An 18,192-nucleotide genomic window follows, 5' to 3' on the forward strand; every position below is an offset into this window, starting at 1 on the left:
GTACATCGTCAGGACTTCTCAACGTCGAGAGCATCCCATGAAGTGCTCGCTGCAGCCCCACATCCAGATCAGGTCCATTGCAGTTTCTTCGTCCAGTCTGACCAGGCTCGACGCTCAAGCCTTAAGAACTGCAGATGTAAGAGATATGAGCAAAGTCATCACTTTTTTCTTGACTTGTTCTTTTCTATGTAACGAGATTTCAATCTCTCAATCATAATTCGTGAGTGGACTTTGGCTAGCTCCATGATTGATTTGTATTTACGTTGATTTGATTCTATTGAACCCCTCATACGTCTCCTACCACAATTTTCAGTGGTGACTATCTCACGAGAAACGGAGAAATGAACTTATGCAATCGTTGGAGCGAAACAAACGTCCAGTGACTTCGCAAAAGAAATGCTCCGGAAGCTGAAGTTCTGAGTTTCACTGCCAGTTCTCCTGTTAGCAAATGCCATGTCGGCCTTCAAAAGAATTCAGGAAGAATTTCTCTGTGAGCACGCCATTTCGCCCCACCTTGATCACCATCCTCCAGTGCCGTGAAAGACGAGCCAGGGTCACAGAAGCAAATGCTACCACTAGCTCCACTCGAGGAATCCTCGTCAGTGTATGTTGTCCACCAAGGATAGAACAAAGCGCCAGTGATTCATGTGCCATACATATCCTTTCTTCCGATTTGATCAGCTTTGTAAAATCAAAAGTGCTTGACACTTCGTCACTAGAACTGTACGAACCTGTTAAAATAAAATGGACACCCAGCGGACGTTAAGGCATGTTATAGCACCGACAAGAAACAAAGATTGAGAATTAAGCTTGTCAGTTAGCATAACTATAACTATAATCTTGTCATTTAGCATCACTTTAAACTATAATAAGTATTTAAAATATAAGCACTAAATACGGTATTTTATAAAAAGTATATCTATAAATAGGAATACAAACGTTTCACCCGTTTTACCGGTAGTTACTTATCCACAATCCACGAGCTGTTGCTAGGGTGAAAGGGAAAAAGGAAAACCAAAAAATAATAGATACACTAAATACGCTGGCAAAGTGCGCTGCGGTAGTGCTTTTGCTTCTGCTAGGGCTTTTGGATTGGCTCGCAGATCCGGCGCCATGGACGACAGCGGAGTGGAGGGCGAGGCCGCGGGCGCCACCGCCGCCGCTGGTCCGGATTATCCGCTCCTCCACGACACGGAGCGCTTCGAGCTGGTGCGGGACATAGGGTCGGGAAATTTCGCTGTGGCGAGGCTCGTCCGCGATCGCGTCACACAGGAATTGTTCGCGGTCAAGTACATTGAGCGCGGGGACAAGGTGAGCTCGCGGCGCATATGTGATCTGGGCTCCAATTCTTGTGCCTGTGATCCAGATTGATGAGAAAGTCCAGAGGGAGATTATCAACCACCGCTCAATGCGACATCCCAATATCGTGCGCTTCAAGGAGGTGGGGAATTTTTCGCCATAGCGATCATTTTGTTCCTGCTTTCCTCCCGGACTTATCTCGCCTCTTACCAGGTCATGCTGACGCCTACTCATCTCGCTATTGTCATGGAATACGCTGCCGGCGGTGAGCTCTTCGAGAGGATTTGCAACGCGACCAGATTTAGTGAAGACGAGGTGATTGCTGGCTTTTTTTCTGCTTTTACCTTGGTTTTTTTAATTTGTATATCAAAATCCCGTTTTTCTCGTAGGCAAGGTTCTTCTTTCAGCAGCTAATTTCCGGTGTGAGTTACTGCCACAACATGGTAACATTTCCACTTCTCTTCTCCAAACTTGTCTCCTTAACGTGTAGTGTACTCTAGGAAGTCTGCCACCGGGATCTAAAGCTGGAGAACACGCTACTCGACGGCAGCCCGGCTCCACGTCTCAAAATTTGTGACTTCGGCTACTCAAAGGTATCGATCACTCCAGAAGGAGCTAATCCAATCCTGCTTGTGCTCCTTGCAGTCGTCCGTTTTTGATTCGCAGCCAAAGTCAACAGTGGGAACCCCGGCATACATTGCACCGGAGGTGCTGTCCACCAAGAACTACGATGGGAAGGTAAGACCCCACCGCGTTGCTACATAGTCTCAGCACTATCAACTCTCTAGAAGCACAGAGCAGAGTGTCCTTCCTCTGATGATGATGCAGGTGGGTCAGTGATTCAATCATCCCTTTCAGATTGCAGATGTATGGTCCTGCGGCGTCACCCTGTATGTCATGCTCGTCGGTGCCTACCCCTTCGAGGACCCGGAGGATCCCAAAAACTTTCGCAAGACGATTGGAGTGAGCACAAGCTTTGCAAGTTTGATTTCTTCTCATCGAGTTAGTACTCCCTCCTCTTCTTGCAGAGAATACTTAACGTCCAGTACTCCATCCCGCAATCGGTGGACATCTCTCCAGAGGCGCATGATCTCTTGTCCCGCATTTTTGTTGGGAATCCCAACCAGGTAACTTTGGGTTAGCCACATCTCCGGTTTTTACAGCGCTTTCTTTTTCTTATTGTTCTCTCCAGAGGATCAACATTGCCGGTATAAAGAACCACCCGTGGTTCCTCAAGAACTTACCATCGGAGCTGAGCGATGCTGGCACGAGCACCGTGGACGATCCAAGCCATCCTCAAAGCATCGAGGATATAATGCGGATCATAACCGAGGCAAGGATTCCCGGCGTTCGGGAGTACCTGGACAACGGGGGCCTGGATTTTGACGACATGGATTTGGAGAACGACTTAGACCCAGACGTGGACAGCAGTGGAGAATTCGTGTGTGCCTTGTAGTAAGAAAAAGGCGATGAAGTGTTAAAAGAAGAAAGAATCATATCGGCCCTGTTTATTTCTACAACGCGGGATGTAAAAGAAACTAGTCATACCTATGTTAAGTATATCAGAAATCCATTATATCCATATCGTTAAGGGTCTTCACCTTCTGTAAGTTGGATTCGAGGTTAGCTAAGTGAGAAAATAGTGTCGTAGGAGAGGCTAAAAGGACTGAAACATCTTACCGCGACAAATTGATGAGGATCATCAATGCAAGTCGATCCCAAAACCACTTCTCGTTTCAATTGACTGGATAACTTGTGAGCAGCACGTAACTAAGTAACAAAACCCAAAGTTAGAGACAGGAGGAACGTAAACAACGAAAACCAACCTCGGAGTGTGTTATACCGCTCACCACGAACACAAAAATGCGCTTCCCAGTTATCATCTTGGGGTCACTCAGGGCGCTTTTCAACACAGAGTCACTGCGAGAATAGAAAAAACCAGTGAGAGCCATAAAAATTAGCTCCCTTTTACCTTGAGTAACCGTCGTCAGAGGCTCGCGGTCTCGAGGCCCACGTAGAGCCTGGCTTGGAAGTTCTCATGGACTGCGCGGGTCTCGAATTTGGTGGTGCTGTCGGCAATCTAGACGACCCCGTGCTGCTAGACTTTCCAGAAGTGCCTTCGCTTGGCCCTTTCACATAGGGATAGTCTTCCAGTGAGAGCTTGCCTTTCTCCATATCTTCCACCAGCTCCTGCAAGACACAACGCGTTACAGGGAACTTGTCGTAAGCGACCAAAGGTGACAAACCTGGAGTAGAGGCGTAAAACGGGAATGCTTCCATACTTCCTCGTCCTGGTTCCTCTCCTTTCTGTACAGGTTCTTGTTCTTAAAGAGCAAAAGGACGAATCGGCTTCAGTACAAGAAGAACAAAGAGGCGTTTGTACCTTTGAAAACTTTAAAGCAAATCCCCCTGACTGCTTTTTGGATACAGACAGCCCCAAGTACTCAAGATTGGACACCGCAGCCATGTCGCCATCACTTAATCTAGCTAGCTGCAAACCGCTTCAATCACATCCGCCTCTGATGGATAAGTTAAATCATTTACCTTCATCCATTGTTGTTTCTTCGATTCATCGAGTTTCTCCGGATGAGTGGCAGCGTAAATCATCAATAAGCGCAACTTGCAATCTGCACTTATATTCTGCCACACCACTGATTTGAATCATATAAAACAAGCCATGGTAGTAAAAAGAAATTCTTATTTTGCACCTCTGCCGTGCTGAGAAAGTTGATGAGCTCTTTGCTTGAAGCATCTCCATATACTAGATTTTGTTCTAACTCTGCGACATCACTGAGACAATGCGTTCTTATTTTACTGTTCAAGGCTGTAGCGATCTGCAATTGCCTAGTGTTATCGCAAAAAATTAAAAGAAGGCATATACTGACATCAATGTGAAGGCTGAGCTTTTCAATTTGATCCCGGTACTGTGGAAGTGCCTGAACAACCTTCTGCATATCTCTTGTTGTCATGTTTTGACCACTGGAAAATGAAGACGTTAATAAAACTCAGAAATAAAAGAACTAGAGAGACTACCTTCCTCCAAGTTTGATTTCAGCAGCTTTGTTCTTATTCGCAAACATTTTCATTTTCTCGTCCAGCTTCACGCTTACCTGTGCGAAGATAAAAATCTTAGCATAACAAAAAGCTTGAATGCAAGAAAACCTTGCCTCAGCAATATGAAGATCCCGCAGTTCAACCCAGATAGGGTCATGTTCTTCGAGGAGAACTTCCTTCTGTTCTCTTTTACCAGAGCTAGTTGTAATCTATAAAAAAGAAAAAACGCTAGTGTCATAAACCATGAACTTTGGTACATCTACCTCGTATGTATACTTGCTCCCCTCCAGACTTAATAAATCATGACACATGGCCTCGTATGTCCACTCGTGTATCACGGGAGCAATCTGTGCTTCAAACGTCAGGTTTGTAGGTAGAACTGACAAGCACCATACTTACCGGATCTACGGCACGATCCAGTATGAGGAGGTCACACGTCTCATTTTGAGGAAAATCAGGAAGAGACGACTTGTACTTCATAAGACGATCCCAAACACATGCAGCCAGTTTTGTAGGCAGTAAGTCAGAATTGGTAGTTGCAGCTGTACTATTAGCTGCTGCCGATCTTGCTGCACGGTAGCGAATATAAGGAAACTCCTGTGGCAAAGAAAAAGTGAGCACACAGTGATTTGAAATAACAACAGCAATACTCTGAAAGAGGCAAATACTGTGGTCAGACGCCGCGCAACTGTATCAAGGACAAAGTCGAGCTCCTTCTGCTCGCCAAACAATTGCTGTAGTGCTCTGTCATTGTCTGTAACAAAGCCCTGCCCTCAAGATGTTTCAATTACATGATTGAATAACTCGAGACCATTACTAACCTGCATATCGATTGCCAAGTACTCGAGATTGACCTGTGAGAGAAGTATCAGCAGCAATTCAGCCAAGTATCAAGCTGTACCTCTCTAAGAGCAGAAATCCGTGACATCAAAGCTCTGTCCTCTTTAATTGCCTTGAGAAGATCCCGTGGCAACGTGGAGCTGAAGTACACATAAGCTCTAAAAGCAGAAATAAATCCCGGGTGAGTATCCAGCAGGAGACGCTAGCTACCTTACTTCTTGTAGAGAGGAGACTTTCCTGACATATCCGAGACAAATTTCTTCACACTGCATTACCAAATCCAACAATCTAGAAACGAAGCAACAAAGACCAAATGCGAACCTTTCCCTCGAAGGCTGAATGAAGTAGACAGCGTCTAGAGCAGGCAATGGTTGCCTGCGCCTGTTAAGATCTTCGACCACTGGACGAAACAAAAGCAAAAGGAAATGAGAGAAAAACGATCAAGACAATCAACCACGAGAAACTAACGTGAGACTCCCTCGTCTGTGATGTCCGCCATTTTGCAAGAACTCGACATCACTTTCACGGTGAGCTCATCCATGATCAAAACCTGTCAACAATACATCTCTGCCACTGAAAGTTTCGCAAAGATTTACCTTCCAAGGCGATGCGCTCTTGGTGCTCTTGGCAGATCTAAGCATCTCGTGTAGAAGACCTGCGCAAGACAGCTGACGATCAAACCTAGATCCCGGAATTCATCACAGAACTCACGCTCGCGGGTGTTTTGCCGGAACGATCGATAGGTGCCATCGCCGTCGGCCATGAGGAGAATGAAGCTTTGGCGCGTGGATCAGACCGAGCTAGGTGAGAAGCACTAGCCACGAATCACCCCGGAGCGCATCGAAAGACTTGACGTTTTCGCCCTAAACCCTGCTCTACGATCTATAGTTCGAATCCCATAAAAAATAATAAGTAGAACAAGGTCGCGAGTTCGATTCCAGGTGGGGTGAAGTATGCCAGCCACACACACTACACACGCTTCTTTCTCTCTTTTCTAGATCGTTCTCGTCATGGCGCTCGAGCAGCCATCGCTCACACCGCTCTCTCAGGTTCTTCCTCGCAAATCTCACGGCACTCGTAGCTCCATTAGATTGCGGGGCACCGATCGATGGGCTCTCAAGAGCAGCTTCTTCAATGCTGGTTCTCGATTAGCTCCAGCTCAAACCATGGCAGCGTCCAGGATTTCAATGCGAGTTGCCACGAACAAGGCGTATATCTGCTCAGATTGCGGGTAAAAAGCCAACATCTAGATAGAAATGAAAGAAGGAACCTTATGCTTCGTGGATTTTTTTCTTGAAGGTATATCTATAACGATCGAACGCCATTCTCAAAGCTTCCAAACGACTACTCCTGTCCAGGTAGCGATTTGTTAGAACAAACTTCAAGTTTTTTTCCGTGCTTTTTCTTACATCCTGCTTGCTGGTTAAAGTCTGTCTTGCTCCAAAGAGACGCTTCAAACCATACGGCGAACCTGTTGCACGTAATGCAAACAGCACCGACGTGCGCAAAGCTCGAAAGGAGCAACTCAAAAAAGCAAATTCCAACCTCGGGTACGAGCTTATCGACTCGTCTTCACTTTCCTGTAAACTTTTTTGTCTCAGATCTGCGCTTCCAGTTGCCATTGCTGTCGGCCTTGCGATACTGGCTGGAACGTATTTCTACCTGAACATTCAATACTAGAAGTCAGTCGGCCAAAACGAACAAAAGAAGGAAAACGAACTACATACCACAGATTGTTCTGTCCAAATATGAAGCTGGTGTTTTGAGCAGACGGTGAAATGCGAGAATGCAATGCAGGACAAACAAACGTAGAAAACCTTGTACTGTTATTGCGCCAAAATTTTCGTCTACCAAAAAAGTTTCACGGCGTCAAATAAAAAGAATTTGCTCGATTTCCAGATTAGGCCGCCTTCATGTCATCGAGGCCAACGCTTTTCTGCAAAGCACCAGATTGCCACTGTCACAAACAGAAACTCTCTAGCCAATCAACCATACCAAAAACTGATGATTCTCCAGGAGAAGAGGCGAGAACGATGACACAAACTTCTCTATGTCGGAGCTCAAGCTTTCGCCACCACCGAGCATTTCCATGAACTTTTTCCTTTCCGGCGTCAGCTTCATCGCCATCTGCACAGAATTTCATGGAGGATGACGAAACGAAAACTCATAAACCAAACCAGGCCACATCTGTGCAGCAGCTATACTCACCGTGAAGGCTCCACTTGCAATCCATCCGTGGTACTTCTTAAGCGTGGCGGCGTACGCCTCAGTCGAGGCTTGTGTCATGGTCCAGTCGGGATGACGAAAGAGGTTGTCGAACAAGTTCATCAAAAAATCCATGGCCCTGAATTCTCCCAAGGAGTTAATCTAAGTACCATGCCCAGGCCTAGCTACCAGAGAGAACTCAAAAAGAAGAGTACCTCGTTAACCACAGCAAGCCATTGCTACAGCTTTTGGACCCCTTCGCGGTTTTCTCGTCGACCTCCCTCCTTACGATGTCGTACAGAAGGTACAAGCCCGACGTATCTTCGTTATAGCGCGTCTCTAGCCGCTGGTAGCAAGCGAATCAGCACCTACATTCTACCAAATTTGCGAAATCTCACCGCGATGTTGCCGCCGATGTCCGATTTCACCATCGCCATCGCAGATCCAAACTTGTCTACACAAGAAATTCCCAGAAAACGAGCGTCAGATCCGCGGAAATTCGCAAGCGCGGGCACTGACCTATCACCGGAAGGACAAGGCGGCAAACGTCCAGGAACTGCTTAGTGAGAATGTCGCCGGATGGAGATCTCACCATGGGGATCGCATCGATCGCCTCGCGGAAGGCGCTGGCGCTCGCCACCGTCGCCGTGCTGCTCGCCATTGCTCTCTCCCCTTCGAGCGCGTTCTTGGAGCCCTAAAATCCTGGGCTGTGATGACGTGGCAATGCGATGTGCCACGAGCGCGCCAATGGTCAAAAAGAATGATATTTAAAAGTACGACGCCAGTGAGTGGGAAGGCACCACGCAAAGTAAGAAAAGAAGTGAATGGTGGAAAGAATTGACAATACAGTACTTGATACGTATGGATGCGCTCCAAAATTGGTTTTCATCGTTTTTCTTTTATACTAATCCAAGCTTACAAAAGTTTCTTATGTTACTAAAATTCAAGCTTAGCAAACACACACAAACTCGCACAGGAATCATGCACTCCACCCCGCTCTTATTAATTGGCGCCACAAGGCCTTCATGATTGTGTGGAGTTGCAAATTTCCCCATCCAAATTGTGTCTCCAGTGTCTCCACTCCGTATGATGGAGCCGCATTGTATAGTATCATTGCCTAAGAAAATACTGTATGATTACATTAGCGATACATAATACTCCGCCTTCGATTTCCACAGAGCATGATTCTCTCAATAAACCACTACCTAAACAAGAACGCGAGCACCCGAGAGTTTCCATACAAGCTTTCGCTCTCATACATACGTTCTTCCGGCTGGTTTACACCCCGAAGCAGATTTGGGGAAATCGGATCATCATTATAAGTACTTAAATACCAGTCCGAATCGGGTCAACGTTGCGGGTAAAAAAACAAGGAGATAAAAAGAAAATAAAACCATGTACTGCACGGTAACTAGGTCTAAGAAGGATGTACACTGCGAATTCAATGGCCCTGATCGGTTTTGTCCCCGACGGTTATCATGCCTAGCTACCATCACAAACTAAGATGCAAAGACCCGTCTAAAGCTCACTAAACCCCACTAAACCCCGTTAAACCCTTCTGAAACCCACCTTTTGGGAGCCCTAAAAAACTGTACTCTGACCTAACAGAACTTCTACTGATTTCTGGAACTAGAAGCGAGCGGGAATTGAAGCCCACAGCTTGCCTAGTTTGGACACAGAGCATGATGAGATGCCATGAATGAGCGCAAAGGCAGGCAAAGAAAGTTTGGAGAGAGAGGCGAAAGAAGTATTGATGCAGCACGAGGGGATTGTGTTGTGTGTTGTTATGGGTTGTCTTTGGAGTAGCTACTGCTACTACGACAATGTAGTTTTTTATATACATAGGGCAGCGCTATCATCCATCCGGCGGCCCAGAATGCGAGACAAGTTAAGGGAAGAAGTTAACACACCCGTTGATTTCCCATGATAGTCTCAGTGTCCTGCTCCCGTTCCGTGCTGCTTGGAGCTGCGCCACTTCTGTTGGATCTATACGAGCTTTCTTAGGGTTTCCGTAGCTGCCGTCCTTGTGAGTCAGCCCTCTAATCTTTAGATACATTGGAACCAAATGCTTAATTGGTTTGCGTTGATTGGGGTTGTTTTGGTAGTTGTGGCTGGCTTGCTGGCGTCTTCTCGTCTGGTTTCGTTCCTGCCTTCGCCCTAAGTGGGAAAAGGTGGTACGGTTTCGACGCCATGCCAGTTGCATGGGCCTGGAACGCATATGATGAGTTCCTTCTTTCCTTCGCCACCTCCAGCCAGTTGATCCGAGGCCGCCCGTACGCGGCCTCAAAATTTTCAAGATCCAGCTTGAAAAAGTCCGGATTGTGTATAAAAAGTGGAGAGGAGTTGAATCCGAGCGAGTTAGCGGCCTCCAGCGAGTCGTGGATGTGGTTTTGCGGTCATCCCTGTTACCCAACGGTCGGAAGCAAGCTAATTTTGATCATGCTTCGTTCCTGAGCACAAGCCAACACGCCACTGAATCTGAGTATATACTCCATCTACTACAAAGCCATTTTAAAATTAGAAAAAAAACATTTTTTTTCCCTATTTAATTCTTTTTTTCGCTTTGGGTTGGTGGCTGGCTCTCTCCCTGATTAAGGAAGATTCCCGGGCTCGGTTTCAAGCAAGCCGCCAGCCCGGCCAGTATAACGTTCATGCTAGTAGAAGACGCATGGTCCTTTTTATATAGCAAAAGCTAAACAAGACTAAACAATACGTGGCCCGATTTTCTTGGCCCCTAAAACAAATCTTCGTCTCTGTTTTTGCAGTATGAGGAATCCGCTTGAATCATAAATTTATATACCCCACTGTCCAATGTGTACAAGATTTTCAACAAAGCCCGATCTTGGGCTTGATACTCTCGCAGGAAAAAAGGTGGTCTCTATAGGTAGAATGTGAATCGACGCATCGCACTACTAATCCTTTTTTTACCACCACCGAAGGGAGCGAATATTCCCGGGCCGGAGTCTAGCGACAAACAGAAAGGGCGTATTAGGAAGATGGTGCGGATTAGGCGGTGTTAATGCGAGCTTAAGCTAATTGGCGAACGTTCTAGCAGACTGACAAGGGGATTCATGAAAGCAACTGCCTTCTGCTCGATTAAAAGCTCGCCATGGATTGATTTGCTTTATTAAGCTGGCCGCTAACAATAAGCATTAAATGCAGTCGTCGTCGTTCGTCGCCCACATGAGAAAAAGAAATACATTTCTTTTTATTTCTGTTTTGCGAGAAAAGTAAAAAGTAAAACCAAAAACACGCATCAATAAAATATACCAATATACCTTTTACTTTTCACCGGCCAGTCAACCGCGTACCGTGGCCACCACGAGGGTGGTGGACTCAAGCAGCTTTTCTATTGCGGGACGGGACCTTTGTGTTGCATGCGTACCGCGTAGGTTAAGTGGCACACTAATTACCGCAATAATACGAGAGATTTTTCGGCGATTAAAATACCAACCCCCGGAATTGCTTTTTTGTAAAACCTTTTGAAAAATGAGTATTTTAAAATGAAAATGGTTATCATGGGTTTACCACCCACCCCATCTCGAAATGTATATATTCTCTGTTTCCGTGTACAAGTTGTCAGTATATGTGCGTGCGTGCGTGCGTGCGTGCGTTTTCTAGGCCGTCTTCTTGGTTGGTCTTTTTTGTCATTTTTTTTTCCCTTAATTCTAATTTTTAAAAGTACCTACAGACGTAGCGCCCAAAAATACCCCCTTCTTTTTGCGGTTCCTTTATTATTTAATTTGGTATAAGAAAAAAGAGAGGAAATTTTCTCTCTGTGTTGCGTTGTGTGTGTTTTTTTTTTCGGTATAGGGAGGGGTTGTTGATGTCGCTGGCTGCGGTGGTGGTGTGTGCCCTGTGGGTTTTGTCTTCCAAGTCACTCCACCAGAGAAGAACACACAGTTAGGTATAGGTGGTAGTAGTATAGTTCTAGTTGTAGAGTTGGTTCCAAGGGAATTGGGTGCTAATCGCGACTGCTCACTCTCTCAAGCAAAGAAAGCTTGGACAGTTCTCTACAATCTAAAAGCCCAGGAACAAGGAAGAAGCAAAGAGTTAGAACAAGAAAAAGAGGGGGGGAGAGAAAGAGGGGGAGAGAGGCGATGGCGATGGCGATGATCTCGGACTCCTCTCCCCAGCTCGGGCCCCCGGCGACGCTCGATCTCGGGCTGGCCACACCGGCATTGATGGGAGAATGCTCCGCCGCCGCGGGGGCGGAGCAAGGGGTCCAATTGAGGAGGAAGGGAACGCTGGAGCAGCAGCTGTGAGTTCTAGTTCTTCTTCTTTCTTCTTCTTCTTCTTCTTCCTCCGGGAGTGATTCCAATTTCCTGCTGGGCCGAGCTCCTCGATACGATCCAGCAACGAAAAAAAAAAGCCCAGGAGGAGGAGAAAAAAAAGCGCACATACGAGAAAAGAAAGGAAAAAAAAAATACACAGGAGAAAAGCCGCGGACGAGGAGCGTAACATGGCAGCCACAACGACGACAGGGGGGGGCACGGTGGCGGCGGGGGCGGGGTCGGCGGCGGGGGCAGCAGGGGGGAGTGGATCGATTGGGGGCGGAGGGGGTAGCGGCGCTGGCGGGGCTGGCGGCGGCGCTGGCGGAGACGAGGATCTCACCGTCAAGACAATGCGTAAGCGCTACGAGGGACTGCTGCTAGTGAGGAGCAAGGCCGTCAAGGGCAAGGGCGCGTGGTACTGGTCACACCTGGAGCCGATCCTCGTCCACAATCCCGACACTGGCACGCCCAAGGCCGTGAAGCTGCGATGCGGCCTCTGCAACGCCATGTTCTCCGCCTCCAACCCCTCGCGCACCGCCAGCGAGCACCTCAAGCGCGGCACTTGCCCTAATTTCAGCGGCGCCTACCGCCCCCTCGGATCGTCCCCGCCTCCGCCAGCGGCGGGCGTGGCGGCCGCCGCTGCCGCGATCGCCACCGCCACCACCCCGAAATCCTCCTCCGGCCGCAAGCGCGCCGCGGCATTGTCCTCGCAGAATCAACAGCAGCAGCAGCAGCAGCAAAGCCTCGCGATCGTGCCAGCGGCGCCACCGGCTCCGGGATCGTCGGTTCCAGCGGGATCGGGCGCGGCGGCGGCACCGGCGGCGCTGGATGAGAGGCTGCCGCTCCACCTCTCGGGCGGCAAGGAGGATCTGGGCGCGCTGGCGCTGCTCGAGGACAACGTGAAGCGGATCAAGAGCCCCGGACTGAAGCCTGGTTCTAGCGGCGGTGGCCTCACCAAGGAGCAAGGGGAGGCCGCCATCGCGCTCCTCGCGGACTGGCTCTACGAGTCCCACGCCACCGTGCCCCTGGCGGTGGTAGAGCATCCCAAATTCCGGGCCTTCCTCGCGCAGATCGGGCTCCAGGGCGCTGCCAGCCGGCGGCTCCTGGCGGGGCCGCGGCTGGACGCGCGATTCGAGGAGGTGAAGAGGCAATCCGAGGCTCGGCTGGGCGACGCGCTCTTCTTCCAGATCTCCACCGATGGCTGGAAGCGCCGCTCGATCTTTCCAATCTCTCCTTCCTTGGCGCTGTCCTCCCCGGCGGCGATGGCAATGGCCGCGATGGCGATGGATCCTTCTTCCTCCCCTTCCAGCGTCAGCGATCTCGTCTACATCACGATCAATCTCCCCAATGGCAGCAGCCTCTTCTGGCGCGCGCTGCCGATCGGCGGTAGCGGCGGGGCGAAGGCAGTGGAGGCGATCCTCGAGGAGGCGGTGGCGGCGCTGTGCGGCGGATCGCCGGAGCGCTGCGTGGGGATCGTGGCGGACGCGGGCAAGGCGGTGAACAAGGCGCTGCGCGAGGTGGAGTCCCGGCGGTCCTGGATCGTGAGCGTCCCCTGCCAGGCACAGGCCTTCGCCAGCCTCCTCCGCGACTTCGCCAAGCGATCCCCGCTCTTTCGATCCGTCGCAACCGACTGCCTCAAGCTCGTCGCCTTCTTCTCGGGCAATCACCCCGCACGGACGCTCCTCCAGCGCTTCCAGCGCGACGCCTACGCGAGGATCCGCGCCCTGGCGGAGCTCGCCGAGGCGGCGGCGACCGCAGCAGCATCAGCGAGCTCCTCCTCCGCCAGCGCGGCCGATCGCGACGCGGTGGATCCCGCGCTAGCGCTGCTCCTCCCGGACGGGATCGCCGCCAGCGCGCGCGCGCTCCACGCCATCGTCGCGGACGCGTCCTTCAAGATGGTGTACGCTGGCGGGGACGACCCGGCGGCGCGCGAGGCATCGGAGATCGTCCTCTCGCAGGGGTTCTGGAAGGATTTGGAGGCGGTCCAGGCGATCTCGCGGGTGGTGGCGGTGATGATCCGCGACATGGAGGCCGAGCGCCCGCTCGTCAGCCAGTGCCTGCCAATGTGGGAGGAGCTCCGGGACAAGCTCATGGATTGCTGCGCGCGGCATGGAAAGGATCAAGCGTCGATCATGCGGCTGATCCAGGCGCGATTCACGACGAACTACCACCCGGCGTGGTCGGCTGCGCTGGTACTCGACCCGCTCTACCTCGTCAAGGACGCAAACAACCGCTACCTCCCGCCATACAAGATCCTGAGCTCCGAGCAGGAGAAGGACGTGGATCGGCTCATCACGCGGCTGGTTTCGCGCGAGGAGGCGCACATCGTGCTCATGGAGCTCATGAAGTGGCGGTCCGAGGGGCTGGATCCGCTGTACGCGCAGGCGGTGCAGGTGAAGGAGACGGATCCGGCGACGGGGAGGGTGAAATGTATGAGCGGGCAGAGCCGGAGGCTGGTGTGGGAGACGTGCTTGAACGAGTTCCGGCTGCTGGGAAAGGTGGCGGCGAGGTTGATCTTCTTGCATGCGACGTCCGGGGGGGTGAAGAGCTGGGCGCTCAAGGTGGCGGGGAAAGGTGGCGGAGGGTTTGGAGGCGGATTTGGGGGCCTTGGGAGGGTGGCGGCGGAGCGGGCGGGGAAGATGATGTACGTAGCGGCGCACGCGAAGCTGGAGCGGCATGATTTCGTGACTGACGAGGAGCGGGAGTTTTTGGCGGCGGCGGTGGAGGAGGAGGAGGAGATGGGTGGCGGCAGCTTGGCACGGACGAGTAGTGGGACTAACAGGGAGGGTGGCGGCGGTGGGAATGGTGGTGGTGGCGGGGATCATCACCACCACCACCATCACCAGCAGCAGCAGCAGCAGCAGCACGAGGGGTTTCTAGGACCTGGAGGAGGAGGAGGATCGACTCACTTGTAAAACTTTCTACGGAGTTCTTAGAACTTTGGGATGGTGAACATCTTGACTCTCACTCACACAACTCGGCTGGATCGTTTCTAGGAAGATTCGGGGGAGGAGTCGATCGAAATAACGAGAGAGGCGAGGCGACTGAGGAAGAAATTGGGACTCTTGGAGGAGGATCAAGGTTTCATTTTTGATGATTGATGGCTTTCTTGCTTTGCATGCTTTGCTCGACAAAGTTAGCGAGCGAGCTTGCCTTGTTTGATTCGAGCATAGGCATCTGGCCAAGTTGGCGAACCCCCCCTTTTGTAAATTTCTTTTGTTTCTCATCTTTGATACACAGATAGACAATAGATCTCTCCGATCTCTCTTGGAGAATAAGAATCCGGAGTTTCTTTGGATTCGCGTCATTTAAAAAAAAAGAAAGAAAATCGATGGCAATACCATATTCTCTTTCTTCTCTCTCTCTTTTTCAGGTGTGAAAGGTGAATGTATTGGAGAGAATGGGGACGGACGAGTATTAATTGCTGGCTTGCTTGCAGATTTGCTTGGCACCGGTTTTGATGGGACAGTGTCTGGTTTTGGTTCGAGGAACTTAAGGAACGGTTCAAATCAATCAAGCAAACGGGATAAGGAGACGACGACGATATCTGGATCTGCGGCGGCGATCGTCTTAACGTTAAGCGTCTTGCTTTTCTCCGTAGTTTTGGCTTTCGCTGAATTCAATCAAGAGAAGAACGGGCTTTGATGATGTGAAACTGAAGATCCAAATCCCTGGAGGGCAAAGGCAAATCTATCAATCAGGCACTGAGTTTGGTGTAAGCGTGCACGATCCATCAAGCCAAGGGAGGCCCTTGGAGTTTACAACGTCATTGCCAGGATCTTGTTGGAAATTGGAATCCTTTGAGTTGAGATGGAACACTATAGGAGAAACGTTTTAGCACGCAAACTCTTAACAGGGGAGAAAAACCCAAGAAGACTTACCTGGTTGGCTGCCACGAAGAACGTCAATAAAGATCGATCTCTTCCTGAAGAACTGGATGGTTTTAAAAGTTCCTGTATTGATCGAGCTGGCGCTTCTTGGCCAGATCGCTGAAAATGTCTGCCGAGTTGCGCTTGTACCGGAGGAAAAACTCCGCCATCAAGATCTCTTGCTGCTCCGGCTCTAGATCTCCATGAATGCCCTGGACGGATCATCACAAACGCTGTGAGAAACTCCTCACGCTTCCAGTGACTTCAAACTTACATTCCTAGCGATCCTGTCACAAACGGCATGACGCATGAGAATTCCAGCCGCGACCGACACGTTGAGAGAATCCACCATACCAAACATTGGAATCCCGCAAAGTATGTCCGCCTCGGACGTGGAGTAGTCACTGGCACCCCTGCGTGTAAGAAACTACAAACTTAAGAAAGCTTCTTTTCTATAGCTGAAAAGAAACATCCAATGACGACTAGCTTACTCGTGCTCGTTACCGAAAATCACTGCAGTTGGAATCGTCCAGTCCATTTCACAGATAGAAACCTGGCAAGGACGAAGAACTTATAAACAAAAAAAACAAAAAACAAGAGGAAAAATAGAGGTTTTAGTACCGTGTCATGACCTGTGCTTGTCACTGCTATCCGGTAACCCCGGGATCTCAATGCCTGGATACAATCTTTTGCGCAATTCCATACCTCAACATCTAGCCACCGTTCTGTCCCTCTATGTGCTCTCCTCACACCTTTGTACCTGAAAATCACACACAAAAACAACAAATGATATAGACGAAAGCTCGCTCATCATTCCAAAAACTCACCCTTTAACAGTGAGAGACGTGATCACATGAACGGACTGGAAGCCAAATGCTTCCGCGGATCTAAAGATGGCGGCGATGTTGCCCGCGTTGTCCAGAGCCTCGGCCACGAAACACGCCGAGTAGCTCCTGCTGCGCACAACCCGCTCAAAGCGCTCCTTCATTTGCTTCTCCACGAACTCGGCCAGGGAAGCAATCACCACTTTGCTGCTGGATGATTGCTTCTCCGGTTTATCCAGATGGAACTCGTCCTTGTAGGGGAACCAGGGACGATTGGATGCCGGGACAGCATCGATCAAGCATGCCTCGTGGTTGAAAATCTCTATAAAGAGTGGTCTGGAATCACAACGTTTTGGAGAATCTTACCTGGGACAATGGCGGGAGGACTCGTTGAAGGTGTTTGCTGCCGCTGGAACGAAAACCGCACGGGGGAAATCGCACTAAGGCAGAGCAACATCAGGAAACCCTAGCATTCTCCAAAATGGAAAAAAGTAAATATATAAACACTAAGGGTTACAAAGAAAAGAAGCTAGATAAATAGATCAACTAGGAGTAACTTGGTTTCTTAGTATGTAAAAGAAATAAAGAGAACTAGAACAGAATAAAAAGAATTGGTGCTAAACTCATTTATATTTGTGCTTTTGGGCTTTTATTTTACATGTTATTTATTCAAATAAATATCTTATATTTATAGTAAATTATAATAAAAATAACTTAAATATAATTTAAAAGAGTTGTTAAATATATATATATATGTATATACATGTATTATCCTACCTAAATAATATGATAATTATAGTACTAGGATCATCCATTTAAGACTTAATATGGTCCATTTATTCTTGTATATAAAAAGTAGTCTAAACCCTAATTAATATACTTATTCGAGCACTCACATTTGTGGAAGTGAAGAGCATTGTAATTTATTCCTGAAGGGTAAAGCTTTTTGGCAGTACTTTACTTTAGTGTTTGGGATTGTGTTTCTTGTTTTTATTTCTTTATTCTTTTTTAAATTTATATTTATATAAGCTTTTTGCAAGATTTAGAATTCTAGCTTTCTTTGTGCTTAGATTTGCTTTTTTTTCTAATCTTCATTGCATTTTCTTTTTCTACCATGTCAAGAGGTATATCACTTAAGGTTGTTAATGTCATTCTGTTGGACTGAGTTTTTGGTGTTGTGGGGTGTAATTGTATTAGTGTTACACCCATCTTTGGTGTGTTATTATCTCTATCTTTTATGGGGATGTGATTATTTAATTTATCATGTTTTCAGTGTTTTGCCATCTCCTATTTATGTGGAGCGTGATCGTGATATTGATTGGTAAATTATAGATGATGCAATTTAGTTTTTGGAGAATGTTTGAACATCAAGTTTATGGGAGGATAATGTTTACGAGCTTGAGTGGATTCTAAATTGTGATAAGGATCTTGATTATTATAAAGATAGCTTTGGAGATGAGTTAAAAATTTCGCAAGGTAAATGTCAATTTGTAAGCCATTAAATTTCTATTTTACTTTAGTCATTTAACCATGCCTTTGACCATTTGCAGAAGTTTTGCTCACGACCTCCATAAGTCCTATTCTTGACTTAGGACATGCTAGCCCCATGTAGCACACGTGGTTTTGACCCTTTATCCTATGGTGATTTACCATAGGATAACACCACGAAGCGGAACCTAAACCCTCTTTATGCCACGTGACACAGGCCACGTGTTATATGCCACGTGTCCAAAGGACAATGGTGCGGAACTTAAGGTTCAGGGCCTTGGGCCACTGAACGAAGGAACGGTGCCAAACTCCCAAGCATGGAGCTAAGGAGTGATGGAA

At 48.6% G+C, this 18,192-nt stretch overlaps 6 protein-coding genes and 1 long non-coding RNA gene across 8 annotated transcripts; 3 read left to right on the forward strand and 4 right to left on the reverse strand.

The window, feature by feature from the left end:
* Window positions 1–1,051: 1,051 nt before the first annotated feature.
* Window positions 1,052–2,890, forward strand: LOC9645673 (serine/threonine-protein kinase SRK2A). Its single transcript, XM_002969797.2, has 9 exons — window positions 1,052–1,311; window positions 1,367–1,441; window positions 1,513–1,614; window positions 1,689–1,742; window positions 1,800–1,892; window positions 1,945–2,037; window positions 2,158–2,262; window positions 2,328–2,426; window positions 2,492–2,890. Exons 1-9 carry the CDS (start codon window positions 1,114–1,116, stop codon window positions 2,753–2,755), a joined length of 1,083 nt encoding a protein of 360 aa, XP_002969843.1. The 5' UTR covers window positions 1,052–1,113; the 3' UTR covers window positions 2,756–2,890.
* LOC9645674 (SNARE-interacting protein KEULE) lies at window positions 2,777–6,073 on the reverse strand. The gene is made up of 21 exons (XM_024674633.1): window positions 5,905–6,073; window positions 5,790–5,848; window positions 5,662–5,743; window positions 5,515–5,593; window positions 5,409–5,459; window positions 5,255–5,351; window positions 5,175–5,207; window positions 5,004–5,120; window positions 4,753–4,950; window positions 4,617–4,700; window positions 4,467–4,562; window positions 4,333–4,409; window positions 4,185–4,278; window positions 4,008–4,133; window positions 3,844–3,939; window positions 3,683–3,790; window positions 3,546–3,623; window positions 3,272–3,489; window positions 3,126–3,219; window positions 2,980–3,069; window positions 2,777–2,903 (listed from the first exon to the last, which is right to left on the reverse strand). The coding sequence occupies exons 1-21, from the start codon at window positions 5,954–5,956 to the stop codon at window positions 2,862–2,864; spliced, it is 1,971 nt and encodes a 656-aa protein (XP_024530401.1). The 5' UTR covers window positions 5,957–6,073; the 3' UTR covers window positions 2,777–2,861.
* Window positions 6,074–6,116: 43 nt separating this feature from the next.
* LOC9646272 lies at window positions 6,117–7,094 on the forward strand. Its single transcript, XM_002969798.2, has 4 exons — window positions 6,117–6,424; window positions 6,493–6,551; window positions 6,623–6,743; window positions 6,795–7,094. Exons 1-4 carry the CDS (start codon window positions 6,204–6,206, stop codon window positions 6,871–6,873), a joined length of 480 nt encoding a protein of 159 aa, XP_002969844.1. The 5' UTR covers window positions 6,117–6,203; the 3' UTR covers window positions 6,874–7,094.
* Window positions 6,335–6,672, reverse strand: LOC112346228. Its single transcript, XR_002992343.1, has 3 exons — window positions 6,603–6,672; window positions 6,464–6,543; window positions 6,335–6,409 (listed from the first exon to the last, which is right to left on the reverse strand). It is a non-coding gene; the product is annotated as an uncharacterized LOC112346228 (long non-coding RNA).
* LOC9645675 (glycolipid transfer protein 1) lies at window positions 7,003–8,115 on the reverse strand. Its single transcript, XM_002970052.2, has 6 exons — window positions 7,918–8,115; window positions 7,797–7,852; window positions 7,614–7,744; window positions 7,402–7,537; window positions 7,189–7,320; window positions 7,003–7,129 (listed from the first exon to the last, which is right to left on the reverse strand). Exons 1-6 carry the CDS (start codon window positions 8,057–8,059, stop codon window positions 7,094–7,096), a joined length of 633 nt encoding a protein of 210 aa, XP_002970098.1. The 5' UTR covers window positions 8,060–8,115; the 3' UTR covers window positions 7,003–7,093.
* A 3,745-nt stretch (window positions 8,116–11,860) lies between these two features.
* LOC9646273 lies at window positions 11,861–14,950 on the forward strand. The gene has a single exon (XM_024674657.1). The coding sequence runs from the start codon at window positions 11,861–11,863 to the stop codon at window positions 14,585–14,587; it is 2,727 nt and encodes a 908-aa protein (XP_024530425.1). The 3' UTR covers window positions 14,588–14,950.
* Window positions 14,951–15,242: 292 nt separating this feature from the next.
* Window positions 15,243–16,837, reverse strand: LOC9645676 (tRNA (guanosine(18)-2'-O)-methyltransferase). Of its 2 annotated transcripts, XM_002970053.2 has the most exons (7): window positions 16,732–16,837; window positions 16,369–16,687; window positions 16,163–16,301; window positions 16,033–16,094; window positions 15,816–15,954; window positions 15,554–15,753; window positions 15,243–15,490 (listed from the first exon to the last, which is right to left on the reverse strand). In XM_002970053.2, exons 1-6 carry the CDS (start codon window positions 16,820–16,822, stop codon window positions 15,616–15,618), a joined length of 888 nt encoding a protein of 295 aa, XP_002970099.2. In that variant the 5' UTR covers window positions 16,823–16,837; the 3' UTR covers window positions 15,243–15,490; window positions 15,554–15,615. The 2 variants fall into 2 exon arrangements, with proteins under 2 accessions (XP_002970099.2, XP_024530402.1); XM_024674634.1 differs by lacking the exon at window positions 15,243–15,490 and having other exon boundaries at window positions 15,621–15,753; window positions 15,816–15,968.
* Window positions 16,838–18,192: the final 1,355 nt, after the last annotated feature.

The sequence above is a fragment of the Selaginella moellendorffii genome, unplaced genomic scaffold (assembly GCF_000143415.4).
Source record: "Selaginella moellendorffii unplaced genomic scaffold, v1.0 SELMOscaffold_13, whole genome shotgun sequence".
Classification (NCBI taxonomy): domain Eukaryota; kingdom Viridiplantae; phylum Streptophyta; class Lycopodiopsida; order Selaginellales; family Selaginellaceae; genus Selaginella; species Selaginella moellendorffii.